At 42.4% G+C, this 13725-nt stretch overlaps 1 protein-coding gene across 1 annotated transcript in view; it reads left to right on the forward strand.

The window, feature by feature from the left end:
• Positions 1 to 1354: 1354 nt before the first annotated feature.
• Positions 1355 to 13725, forward strand: part of LOC308388164 (ATP-binding cassette sub-family C member 2-like) — a gene marked incomplete at its 5' end in the record, with an annotated part of 32338 nt that continues 19967 nt past the window's right edge. The window contains 8 exons of the mRNA XM_080868709.1: positions 1355 to 1399; positions 2165 to 2341; positions 8139 to 8279; positions 8360 to 8497; positions 8681 to 8803; positions 8894 to 8949; positions 9028 to 9283; positions 9429 to 9607. Coding sequence (XP_080724835.1) covers positions 1355 to 1399; positions 2165 to 2341; positions 8139 to 8279; positions 8360 to 8497; positions 8681 to 8803; positions 8894 to 8949; positions 9028 to 9283; positions 9429 to 9607 — 1115 coding nt within the window. The remainder of the gene's footprint in view (positions 1400 to 2164; positions 2342 to 8138; positions 8280 to 8359; positions 8498 to 8680; positions 8804 to 8893; positions 8950 to 9027; positions 9284 to 9428; positions 9608 to 13725) is intronic.

Below are 13725 nucleotides of genomic sequence, written 5' to 3' on the forward strand. Positions count from 1 at the left end.
TCAGTAAGTGTTCATAAACTGGAAAGTGAGGTTAACAAGTGCGGAGTGCCACAACTGAATCAAAGGGGTCTTAAGCAGCCTGGGCTAAGTAAGCAATCTGGGTCAGAGTCACTGTAAATAGAGTACAGACGTTCAGGTATGGTTCAGGAGAAATATGGATAAGCCGTTTGTTCTGAATCTTCCTTCATACTTCGTACTTGCCGCGGGTGGTCGGTGGTGACGTGGAGGGGTGAGTGGTCCGGGTGTGTGGTCCGAAATTCCTGGCGTGGAGGCAGGGAGGCAGGCAGGTGGTTCAGGTGAACAGCCTGTGGGACTGTCAGGTGGTCCAGTGTCCGGGTTGGAGCTCTTCGGCAGAGATTAATGTTTGGCAGCTTGGTGTGGCTATGAGAGAAACACACGATGAGACAAGGTAATTCACCAAGCGAGTGCGACCTCACGGTGGTGGCCTGCACTAACTAGGGTTAGCTGAGAATCTGGCAAAGAGAGGTTGAGTACGCTGGCCTTATGAGTCCCCGGCTAAATTACCCACAGGTGTGAGCAATCAGCAGAACACTGAGGCTCCTCCCAGGGGTGGAGATGCCGGCTCGGAGGGAGACACACTGGCACACACCTGGACCATGACAGACTTCAAAGAAATCATTAAAAGCCAAAAAAATAGAATGACATTCATATCAATGATGAGTTTATGTAAATGTTTGACCACAACTGTATGTGTACTTATGACAAAGTGGAACTAGAGTACTTTTCTTATTTTAAAGTCAGACAACAATCATTTATCAAAACCTTACTGGTTTAAAATATTTATGTAGAAAATAACAGGAAAAGGGATCTAATGACCCCACTCCCTCCAAATCCCTAAATGCTCCCGTCCCCTTCCCCTTTTCAGTAGGTTTTCCCCCTAACACAGTTAAAAGAGCATGGTAAGACTTATGTAAGTCCTTCACTTTTTTTTCCTCTCTCAGGAGCTTATTTGCGCAAATTACAAAGCTTGATTCTGTAAATGATTTTGCTTTATCGGTTGAATGTTTTCACTGACTCACTAGAAAGCCTGTAGTGTACTTTTTGTAGAAACCAGGTACAGATTCGAATCTTGTATTCTCTACGCTAATCCAGCACCTCTCTGTTGGATTAATGTCATTTCTCTGTAGAGGGAATAAGCAACTTTTTTTTTCTGCTTAAAAAACCTCATGGATCAAAGTCCCTTACAGCCACATCCTACAATTGTCAGTAAGCTGTGGGTGGACAGAGGAGAAAGCAGCAGTATTTGAGTAAAACCCGGCAGTAGTGGGGCAGAGGGTGAGAGGCGTCGGCTTGTCTGATCAGCTGAGGTTGACTGAAGCTATCACTGTAAAGCATGTGTGCGGCAGCTCTGGAGGAGTACTGTGGGTCCATTTTTTGGGTGAGTTAAACAAGCAGAAAGACTGAAGAATTAATTCAAACAAACATATAAGACTAGTAACATACAAAGTAAATTGTCTGGAAGGTATGTTGAAAATGACAGCAAACAGACATATAACACCTTATAATACCATGTCAGGGACATGTTGATGTCATAGTTTTTGGCGGTTTTTTTTATATTATTATTACTTATCTTTTTACTTTGGCTTTTGATTCTAACTAGTTGGCTGTTCTAGCTTATTGTGTTGTTACCTATTGTTTGTTGTCCTGTTTTATTGTTTGTTTTAATTGTCTCATGCTTTTACTGACTGTGAAGCACTATGGTCAACACTGTTGTTTTAAAATGTGCTATCTAAATAAATTTTGATTTTATTTGATTTGACCTTATAATACCATGTCAGGGACATGTTGATGTCATAGTTTTTTGCTTTTTTTTATGCTTTGGAGAAATAAAAGCTGTAAGATAAGTGAAGCTGATTAAAAGGCAGTAAAAATGAAAGATATACGTGTAAAAAGCTGTTCATGTTATTGTGTCAGTCTGTTCAACACAGAATGGACAAACAAGAAGGTCATGGTTTCTATTTGTCACAGCAACTGTGAGACATCTTCCAAAAAGGCAGAAAAGAAAATGATTAACTTTCTGGTTTCAGAAAGTTTCTGGTTTCAAAAAGTTAATCAGTTGAATTTTTAAAACAACTTTATGGTTCCCTTAGAAGGGCAGCGGGACTTTGTTATGTATATGTGTTTGTTTGTATGTGTTCTTCAGAATGTTTCATATCTGAAGCGACCAGACCCAGACCTTCCACTATGTGTGGAACAGACAGTTCTTGTATGGATCCCCCTTTGTTTCCTGTGGCTCTGTGCCCCATGGCACCTGCTGGCTCTCTGTCAGAGTGCAAATGTAAACACAAAACAACTGTCCAAGCTCTACATCTGCAAACAGGTAAGAAATACTATCTAATAAAGACATCTTCATAAAAAATTGTTGTTTCAGTTCATAGCTTAGGTAGCTGTCTTCTAGTTTCAAATGTTTAACTGTATACTGCAAATAAATATTTTTTACTGTAAGGTTTTACAGGATTTACAGGAAAAACTGAATGAGATTTTTTTAATATATAAAATATGAATCAAATTACAGTAAAATGACAGTAAAAGATGACAAAATGACATTAAAACTAGTTTATGTACCTTTACTTGGATTTGTTGACAATTAACACATATGTTGTGTTTTGATGGAAGCATTTGTTGCGCATTCTTTTTATCTTGAGTAAAAGAAGGATGTAGTCTGAGTTTCTAATCATTTATTGCCTCAAGCAGTTCAACCCATAAGCATGTACATGGATCTCTTTGATTCAGAAAACCACAGTCTGCAAGCAGTTAGCTGTAACCAACGTCCTGAAAGAGAGCGACCTTTACTTAACATTACAGAGAATTATGTATGATGCTTTTAATTGGTCAAAACTGTTGGGGAGATGCCGTGGTTTAGACTTGGCAATCCCTCGTTGGCCCAAAGGCTGGTCGCAGCCTTCTGGCACTCCGCTTTCCTCCGGTCAGGCGAGGACACATCTGGGGTGGTAACCTGCCTCTCCCATTTCTGTATAACAGCCTGGTTTCATGTGATGGTGGTCATGGTGGTATGTGAAATGCATACTTATTCCAGGCTTTGGTATTGTTCACTGTACTGCAGCCAAAATCATAAAAATGCATATAAAGTAAGATTCATGAAATATTTGACCTCACACATTCATCCCAAGAAAATGGTGACAACATCTATAAATGTTCCTTTTATGAGTAAATAATTTCCATTTAGTATTTGTAAACCTTCACAGGGTATATTTTAAAAAAATGGTGCATTTTTTATTGGTTATGTACTTTTTTAGAATCATTGACCAAAACTGGTAAATATACCATAAACTTATAAAAACAAAAATACATGTTTTATATTTTTCTCAAGATATATTAATGAGTTTGGACAATACATGTTAAATGCTTATGAAATCACAGGATTGTATAATTAAAAATACTATATGATTTAATAGCATTTTAAATTTAAAAATTTTTTTTAATAAATTTTGTAACACTAAAGTGATCATAATGTATTTGGAATTGCTTAGTTTTTTTTTAATACAAAAATGTCTGTAAGAAGTGAAGGGTTTAACTCCGGAAGATTTCACATTTTAGTTTTAAAAAGAAACTAGGCGTGAAGGACGGGCACTTTCCATCTAAGCTTAATAGCAGTTCGCTTTCAAGTCAGCAACGATACAGAAAGGAAACAGACTTTATATGGAGAGGTCACTGTGGATTATGGGATGCTTACAAACTGACAGTTTGGAATTTTTACCTTTTGGAAGAGAAGGTGAAGATTTTTTTTCAAAAAGCTAGGGAACAATTCATCAGAGGAAAATGGATCATTTATACAAATATAACCTAAAAGACCTAACAGTGCTTACTTTTGTATAAGCACAGGCCAGAACAGTCTGACATTGTTTGTTGTAAAAACAGCAATAGCTTCTTTGAAAGGAGGAAAAAGGAGCAGTCACAGTCAGCAGCAGGGCACAACCGTACACACTGCACCTGCAAGTCAAGTGTAGCAAACACAGTGTTATTAGCACACTGTCTTTACTCTAGCTTGGCACTAAATCTCTATGACTAGTACTATTCTATATAGTTAACAGAGGTGTTAGTTAACTATTAAACAAACTCTTTCCTAGCATGATACTGAGAGCAGGCTTGCTAGCAAAGCTAAAGGCTGAAGTGATGTTAGGGTTTTTATCTTTTTGGCTACCTGCAATAGATACTGTTAAGTACACATTTTATTATTATCATTATTATTATTATTGTTATTTGCATTTAGGCAGCTTTATTTATTCAAGTGACCCTCCAGTCAAACAGACTTGCTTTTCTTTCTTTCAGCATTCATTATATGACTTATTGGTGTCAAGGGGTATGGTAAAAAGGTGAGTTTGAATAAGCATTTTAAGGTAGTTCAGAAATTGTCATAGCTGTGGTGTTTCAGTGAAAACCCTAAAAGGTTATCTGTACATCATCAGGACCTACTCTAAGGAGCTTGGAAAGAAAAGCGTCTGGACTTCTTTAAGTTGCTTGAAGACGTTTCACCTCTCATCCGAGAAGCTTCTTCAGTTCTAAGGTCAAACGGTGGAGAGTCCCAGATTTAAACCCAGTGGGAGTTTCCCCCCAAAGAGGGACAAAGGACCCCCTGATGATCCTCTACCTAATCACATGAGCCAAGATGTGAAAACGGGTGTGGGTCACAATGAGCCAGGGTTTCGGGTGAGCTCATTGTGAAACGTGGCCCCACCTTATCATGTGATTTCCTGAGATCAGATGGCCCAGGGTGTGAGTGGGCGTTAAGGCGTCTGGGAAGGGAATTCAAAACTGGATTATAGAAGGCAGACAGTTGGTGTCGTGAACCACCGCCTCTGTTCAAAGATGGTCACTCACAGTGGACATAAATGGCTTCTTTCACTCCTCTTTCAAACCATCTGTCCTCTCTGTCCAAAATGTGAACATTGGCATCCTTGAAAGAGTGACCTTTGTCCTTTAGATGCAGATGGACTGCTGAGTCTTGTCCCGTGGAGGTGGCGCTTCTATGTTGTGCCATGCGCTTGTGAAGTGGCTGTTTGGTCTCTCCAATGTAGAGGTCTGGGCATTCCTCGCTGTCTGTCTTTCTTATCCTCCCTAACACCAGCTAGGGAAACCCTGGCTGATTGTGACCCACTCCCGTTTTCACACCTTGGCTCATGTGATTAGGTAGAGGATCATCAGGGGTCCTTTGTCCCTCTTTGGGGGGATACTCCCACTGGGTTTAAATCTGGGATTCTCCACCATTTGACCTTAGAACTGAAGAAGCTTCTCGGATGAGAGGTGAAACCTCTTCAAGCAACTTATAGAAGTTCAGACGCTTTTCTTTCTAACTCCTTAGACCAGCGGTCTCCAACCTTTTTTGCACCACGGACCGGTTTACGCCCGACAATATTTTCATGGACCGACCTTTAAGGTGTCGCGGATAAATACAACAAAATAAAACTAGTACTGGTACCGAAAAAAAGAAAATTTATTCATAACACACGAAAACCGAGTAAACGATAAAAACGATAACAAGATAACGCTGAAAACTGATAAAAACCCTGAAAACTATACATTTCACACCTGAGCCTCAACTCTCGCGGCCCGGTACCAAACGACTCATGGACCGGTACCGGTCCGAGGCCCGGGGGTTGGGGACCGCTGCCTTAGACTACGATGACCTCGATGACTGAGAACCTTCACAGACACCATCAGGACCTACACAAAAATGAGGCACATTGCTAATCTGTACGCTGTGTAGCAGTTTGCAAGTATGAAGAATTACAGTGCTTTAAAGGTTTTGTTTACCGTTACCACTAACATTTTCTGTGACTTTGCAGGGACCTTTGTAGAACTACGTAAAAGTACAAAGTTACCGTAGTCCTGATTGTAGAACTTTGAAGTTTTTCTCTCAGTGTTTGCTCAATGTGCTCATTCAGTGTTCTTCATTCTGTAAAGTTCTTGTCTCCCTCTTTCAAACTATTGTTTCTCATTCCCTGTTTTGTTTTGTTTTTATTTTGCTAGTCATTTTTCTCCTGTCTCTTGCATTTAGTTTTTCTTTCTTTTTAAGTTTTGCTTTGTTCCCCAGCTATGTCCATTTCCCTTAATTCTTATGTGTGGATTTTATAACCTATTTCCTTTGTTCTTTGTCAGGTCATATGTTAACCTGCCTTCAAGTGCTCCAAGTTCTCTGAAAAAGCTTGATTTTTGCTGTTCATTTCCCCCTATGGACTGTAATCATCCTAATTAAAGATTAGTTTTCACTTTAATCTGAGGGTTTCTCAGTATTGCATTAACATTCCCCTCTTTCCACACTTCATGCTAGTTCACAAATGCATTTTCAAATGCAGAAAAATAGCTACACAATAATGGATTGGATTTATATAGCGCTTTTCAAGGCACCCAAAGTGCTTTACAATGCCACTATTCATTCACTCTCACATTCACACACTGGTGGAGGCAAGCTACGGTTGTAGCCACAGCTGCCCTGGGGCAGACTGACAGAGGTGAGGCTGCCATATCGCGCCATCGGCCCCTCTGGCCAACACCAGTAGGCTGTAGGGTAGAGTGTCTTACCCAAGGACACAACGACCAGGACAGAGAGCCCGGGGATCAAACCGGCGACCTTCCGGTTACAGATACGCTTCCCAACCCCCTGAGCCACGGTCGCCCCAATCAATACATATATTACTCATTTTACAGACTGTGCAAACCTCTTTACAACTGCACCTATTGTTAGGCTTTTTCATTATTTTCCTATATTATTCTGATGCCTTGACTGCATGCTGAGGTGGCAACCCCAAACAAAAGTACAGTAGTATAGGCCTATTTAACACCATATACAGTTTACATGAGACAATTTTATTTCTTATGTGAATGTTATTTATTTTAACTGTCATAATCAGGATGTGACAAGTGATAATAATAACAACTGTACTGCATTAAAACATTCACAGCAGGTGGCTATCCAGTCTTTAAGTGATGAACCCTGCCTTCGGGTCAAAACTACTCTGCATTTATTAAGGCTGTTGTGTTTTTAGCATGTTTAATGCTTTGTATCTTTTCATACTTAATCTGAACAAGCCCCTAAAAAAGGCTGTGATAACTGTTGACCTCTCTCAATTTTTATTACCACTATTCATTTTAAAACTCAGTTTTGAAAACCTTACAATGTAACAACAGCCCAGCCCATGCAGCAGTATATTAATGACCAACCTCGTACTGTGAATGGATTATCTCAGTAATGACTGACTTTTGGTCCATTTACATCATCCCGACATGTAATTGCATTTGTCCCTAAACATTGGGAAACCTCACGTTAACTTTTGTCGAGTTGAAAAAAGTTAGCGTTCATCCTCCAGCTTCACTGTGTTTATATTATGCTAACCATAGTTGTGTAGCTAGCCACCATGTAGCACATCATTATATACCAGCTAGTCCAACTACAGTAACCATATAAATGTCACTGCTGTTTAGTTTCCTGTCGTCATTTATGTCGAAAGTGATAGCAGAGCTTTACGTTTTAATTTTTCAGAAATCCCTGAATCAGAACATGGTATATTATTCAGTCTTCAAAAAATTTTAGAGACTTCCTGCACACCACTAGAGGGAGCCCATGTACCACCAGTGGTACGCGTACCACAGTTTGAGAACCTATGACCTACTGAATTTTATTCAGATGTGTTGCAGCAGGGACACATGGAAAAATTTGGGAAAACTGGCCCTTGAGGACTGGAGTAATATAAAAAGAACAATGTTTTTCCAAAGGTCAGTGTAAAAAAAGAGTGTATACATTGAAGCTAAAACACATGTAGTGTAAATTCACTGTTAAGGTCAAAAACACCAAGAGGCCATTCTCTGTGAGTTTATTATAAATGCATATACTGTGTATGAAATGTTCTAACATGGAAAGGACAAGTCATTTACAGCAAAAGGGCAAAGAGATGTCTCATTCTGCGTATTTTAAGCATCTGTTATCACTTCTCTAAAACCTTGAAGGAATGAAGGGAAAGAACTTAGTTTTAAGTATTTGTTATCTCATGAAAAAAAAAACATAGTATTGGTCAAAAGTTTATGCAAAAGATTATTAAAAATTTTTTTGCATAAAATAACATGATTTATTCTCCTGTCTGGTCTGTGTTTTCTTCCTTCAGCTTGTGGCGTCTCTGTTGTTCCTGACGGCCATAGCACACCTGGGAGTCACACTAGGAGAAGATTTTGGTCCAAACAGTGACCAATCTTCAGAAAATGCTGCTGCATACTACGCAAATCCAGTTTTATTTGCAATCACATGGGTAAATTGAGCAACCTTTATATTTATTTATTTAAATTTGAAAGGATTTGTTTTTATGTTCTGATGTGTCTTCTTTGTTAGATCCTTGTCCTGCTTTGCCATGAAGGATTAAGACGGGAAGGAGCAATAGACTCTGCCTCTATTTTCTTCTTCTGGTTACTCCTTGTATTGTGTGACATCTTTCCTTTCCAGACCCTCCTACGAGAGGCTCTCAGACTGGTATGAGTGAAGACATTTGATCAAGTTGGATTTAAAGTAGAAGACAAATAGTAGATTTACTCAGACATGGTGCAATAACTTGATATGATTGACTTTTAGCTCTCTATGTGTTGCATAACACACCATTTTCATTTTTCTTCGGAACCCTTTAAAGTTTTTCTTTCTCTCATTTTTGGCAATTAGGGCGAGGTCCGTGATGTCCCACGTTTCAGCCTTTTCTACATTTCTTTTGGGCTTGAACTGATTGCACTAGTTCTTTCTATTATGGCTGATATTCCCCCAGAAGCTAAAGACTTTATAAAAAAGGTACCCTTTATTTGTTAGTGGTTTTGCTTGTTTGTTTTCCGAGGGCAAAGTTCATAAGGAGTCAAATGTTAATCTTGTTTTTATCCACAGAATCCTGAAGCAGGTGCACCATTTTTGAGCAGAATCACATTCAACTGGTTAAACAGGTAACATTAAAGTCAGTATAGTAGGAATCTTAACAAGCACCTACATATGTGCTCCATGTCTTTTCATTGTTTTTACAGTATGGTCTTAAAAGGCTACAAACAACCTCTGGTTCAGGAGGACATGTGGGATCTGAATGAGAGTGATAGCACTGCTTTCATCAATGAGCGTTTCCAGCATTTCATGAAGCCTGAGTTGGATGCAGCTAGGGTCCGATTCCAGAACAAGATGAAAAAGAAATCAGCTAAAACCAGAGACAGTGCCCAGGAAAACCCACAGCAAAATGGGCTTTCCAGTGGTCTGGGGAAAGGAGTCAGTCAGGATGTACTAATGATGGTGAGAGCATTCAAACACTTCCACACACATGTACACTATATTGAGCTACAGTCTAAACGGATTTTAATAACATCACTAATCAACATCACTATGTTTTTTTCTGAATAAATCTCATCAACTGTGTTTAAACGATCTGTTCTTTTAGGAGGAAAGGGGGAAGAAGGAAGATGAAAAGAAGAAAAAGGACAATAAGGAGGAAGAGAACTATCCCAATTCATGGCTGATTACCACCATTTACAAGACCTTTAAAAGGATTCTGATTGAATCTGTCTGCTTCAAACTTCTGCAGGATGTGTTAACCTTTGTCAGTCCTCAGCTTCTTAAGTGAGTAAGATATTACAGAAGGTTACAGAAATAAAACAACAGATTTAAGAGAAGAACAATGTTGTGCTTGTACAATGTCGCTGGACTTAAACCAGCAACTCAGCTGTGTTGTACCCTGTATTGGACTACAGTGGTCTCTTAATAGTTCACTGTTCTGACTTTCTGATGCATACTTTTCAAAAAGAAAAGGAAAATATTGAAACCAGTTCTTTTTATTTTTCTACTGGACAGAGAAGATGCAGACTCAGAGTGGTCAAAGTATTTATAATCATTTTATTCAATATATTATCTTCCGGAAGAGAGATCCGCACGATGTAAGCATCTGCAGATCAAGGTTCAAGGTTCTTTATTTGTCACATATTTAAAATTAAAGGAATTTGAAATGTACATTGTGCCTGGGTTTAGAGTGTCTGGAAGAGTCCTGTCTCAGTCAATTATAGATGATGTGAGAGGGCGGATGTGTGTGTGTTTAGGGCCCGGATGGCTTGGGGATAGAAGCTCCTCTTGAGTCTCTCTGTCCTTGCCCGGATGATGCGGAACCTTCTACCAGATTGCACAAGTTGGAACAGTTTGTTGCCAGGATGGGACGGGTCCTTCAGTATCTGCGCTGCTCTAGTCCGGCATCTCCTGGTATAGGTGTCCTGAAGCGGGGGGAGAGCAATCCTGCAGCAGCGTTCTGCTGTACGGATCACTCTCTGGAGAGCTTTTTGGTCCTTCACACAGCTGTTCCCAAACCACTGTGAGGATGCTCTCCACAGCGCCTGTATAGAAAATCCTGAGGATCTTTGGAGAGACCTCTCCGTGAATCGCTACCTTATCGTGGTGGAGGGGTTTGTGTGTCCCAGGGATCCCAGGGGCTATGTTGTCTGGGGGCTTTTGCCCCCTGGTAGGGTCTCCCATGGCAAGTTGGTCCTGGGTGAGGGACCAGACAAAGAGCGATTCAGAAGACCCTTATGAAGAGAACATCAAGGGAACAGTTTACCCTGCCTGGGATAGGGTTACCGGGGCCCCGCCCTGGAGCCAGGCCGGGGAGAGTGCCCGAGGGCAAGCGTCTGGCGGCCGGGCCTTAGTCCATGGGGCCCGGCCGGGCACACCCCGAAGAGGAGACATGGGCCCATCCTCCCGCAGGAGGCGCCATAGGGGTCGGGTGCATTGTGTGCCGGGTGGTGGCCAGGAGCGGAGGCCCTGGCGGACTGATCCCCGGCTGCCAAGACTGGCAATAGGGACATGGAATGTCACCTCTCTGGTGGGGAAGGAGCCTGAGTTAGTGCGTGAGGTTGAGAGGTACCGGCTAGATATAATCGGGCTCACCTCTACGCATGGCTTGAGCTCTGGAACCAGTCTCCTGGAGAGGGGCTGGACTCTGTCTCAGTCTGGAGTTGCCCCTGGTGAGAGGCGGCGGGCTGGGTATTCTAATATCCCCTCGGCTTGCTGCCGGTACTTTGGAGTTCTTCCCGGTGGGTGAGAGGGTTTGGGGAATGGGTCCTGACTGTCATCTGCGCTTATGCACTGAGTGGCAGTTCAGAGTACCCAGCCTTCTTAGAGTCCCTGGGGGGTGGGGGGTGGGGGGGGTGGAAGGTGCTGCACCTGGAGACCCTGTTGTCCTGCTGGGAGACTTCGACTTCAATGCAAGAACAGCGAGACCTGGAGGGGTGTGATTGGGAGGAACGGCCTCCCGAATCTGAACCCGAGCCGTGTTTTGTTATTGGACTTCTGTGCAAATCACAGTTTGGCCATAACAAACACCTTGTTCGAACATAAGAGTGTCTATAAGTGCACGTGGCACCAGGACGCTCTAGGTCATAGGTCGATGATCGATTTTGTAATCGTATCACCAGACCTGCGACCATATGTTCTGGACACTCGAGTAAAGAGAGGGGCTGAGCTGTCAACTGATCACCACCTGGTGGTGAGTTGGATCAGGTGGCGGAGGAGGACGCTGGACAGACCCGGTGCACCTAAACACGTAGTGAGGGTGTGCTGGGAACGTCTAGCTGAGGCCCCAGTCTGCGAGATCTTCAACGCACACCTCTGGCAGAGCTTCAACAGCATTCCGAGGGAGACTGGGGACATTGAGTCCGAATGGACCATGTTCAGCGTCTCCATTGCCAAAGCTGCTGCATTGAGCTACGGCCACAAGGTGGTTGGTGCCTGCCGTGGTGGTAATCCCCGAACCAAATGCTGGACACCAGAGGTGAAGGGAGCCACCAGGCTGAAGAAGGAGTCCTATTGGGCTTGGTTAGCCTGTGGGACTCCGGAGGCAGCCAATAGGTATCGACAGGCCAAGTGGAATGCAGCTTGGGCAGTGGCTGAAGCAAAAACTTGGGTGTGGGAGGAGTTCGGAGAGGCCATGGAAAAAGACTTTCGGACTGCCTCGAAGAGATTCTGGCAAACCGTCAGGCGTCTCGGGAGGGGAAAGCGGTGCTCTACCTGCACTGTGTATAGTGCTGGCGGAGCGCTGCTGACGTCGACTGAGAAAATTGTCAGGCGGTGGAAGGAATACTTCGAGGACCTCCTTAATCCCACTGACACGTCTTCCGAGGAGGAAGCAGAGTCTGGGGATGAGGGGAATGACCCGCCAGTTTCCGGGGGCGAGGTCACTGAGGCAGTTAAACAACTCCTTGGTGGCAGAGCCCCTGGTGTTGATGAGGTCCGCCCCGAGTACCTGAAGGCTCTGGATGTTGTAGGGCTTCTTCAGTTGTCGTAGGTGATACATGCACTGCCTAGCCTTTTTGGTCTGGACCTGAATGCGTGCAGACCTGATCTGAAGCATTAGAAGCCTATAACCTATATTATAGTCAGCTCCCTCCTCCTGTTATTTTGGTACTTACACGTCACACACAGTTTTGATCAAAACAACTTCTGCGCTACACTCTACCTCTGCAGCTCTGCACAAGACTCCCTGTTCTGCACAGTTTCCTGTTCTGCACCGTGTTCCAGTCTTGCTCAGCAATTTATGACCTTTAAAACACTTAATGAGTGAAAAGTGGCCTCTTAATATTCTGGTCTGCATAAAACAAAAATAATCAGAAAATAAGTACTAAAAATATATATATATATTCCTTAACAAAAGGAAAGGAATTTATACAATTATCTGTCACAGATGTTTTTTTTTTTATTCACTTGCAGTTACCTTTTACAATCCTTTGGGTTAACTATTCCCTATTGTCAGTCTGCGGGACCAGCACCCCTATACAGGAAGTCTGGGTCAGCTCTCTGTTTAAGAAGTTCTAATCGCTGGATGAGTATTACCCAGCAGGCAATGCAGAGTTCAGATGGGGCTGATGTGGCTCAGGGAGCTCGCCCAGCTTTAATGGTCTCAAAATCGTCTGTATGTTTTTCCTGCTTATCTGATAAAATCCGGGGGCCCGAGTAGCCTTGCAGTCCTGGCCTCCGTCAGGCACATAGTTACAGCGGCTCCCCTCTTTATTGGTGTGCTTGGTATTTAAGTGGGTTAGCTTTAGAGGGCTTGACAGTAGGCCTCAAGGGTATGTTATGTGTAAAGGGCTGAAGTAACCTGTAAGAGCTATTTACATTAAAATGGGTCAATACTCAGATTTTTACCTATACTGTTTCACAACGGGTTAAAAGGTGAATATCAACAATTTAGACTTTAATTGTACGAAAATTATAATGAGTTAATGCTGAGTTTTTTCTTAACACTGGAGAGGAGACAGGCACGCCCAGGTCTGAAGATGTGCTTATCTCAGTGTTCTGTAGTCCTGACCACCGTCAGGCACAAAGTTCACTTTGAGATCCAATCTTCTGAACTGTTCATCTCACAGCAGATGAAGGGAAGAGCAAAGAATGCATTTGGGCGCTCTCTTTTATACTCTCCCAAGTGCCTTTTTGCCCCCCCTTCTCTCTCCTCCTATCTAGTCATTCAAGCACATTGTTCACTTAGGATCATCTGATGTCCAACCACACAATATGTATTTGATTAATCAAAGTTTACTTCAACAACACTTCTTTACATTTTCTTCGTAATTCTTAACATATAACATATGTGGGACGGAGAGATTTCGCAGGTCTTTCCTCCCCACTGCTGTCAGACTCCACAACAAAGACTTTAACTGAACAAACACACACATCCACACATGTGCAATAACACTAAGTGC

Source organism: Rhamphochromis sp. 'chilingali', assembly GCF_963969265.1.
Source record: "Rhamphochromis sp. 'chilingali' genome assembly, chromosome: 20".
Taxonomy (NCBI): Eukaryota; Metazoa; Chordata; class Actinopteri; order Cichliformes; family Cichlidae; genus Rhamphochromis; species Rhamphochromis sp. 'chilingali'.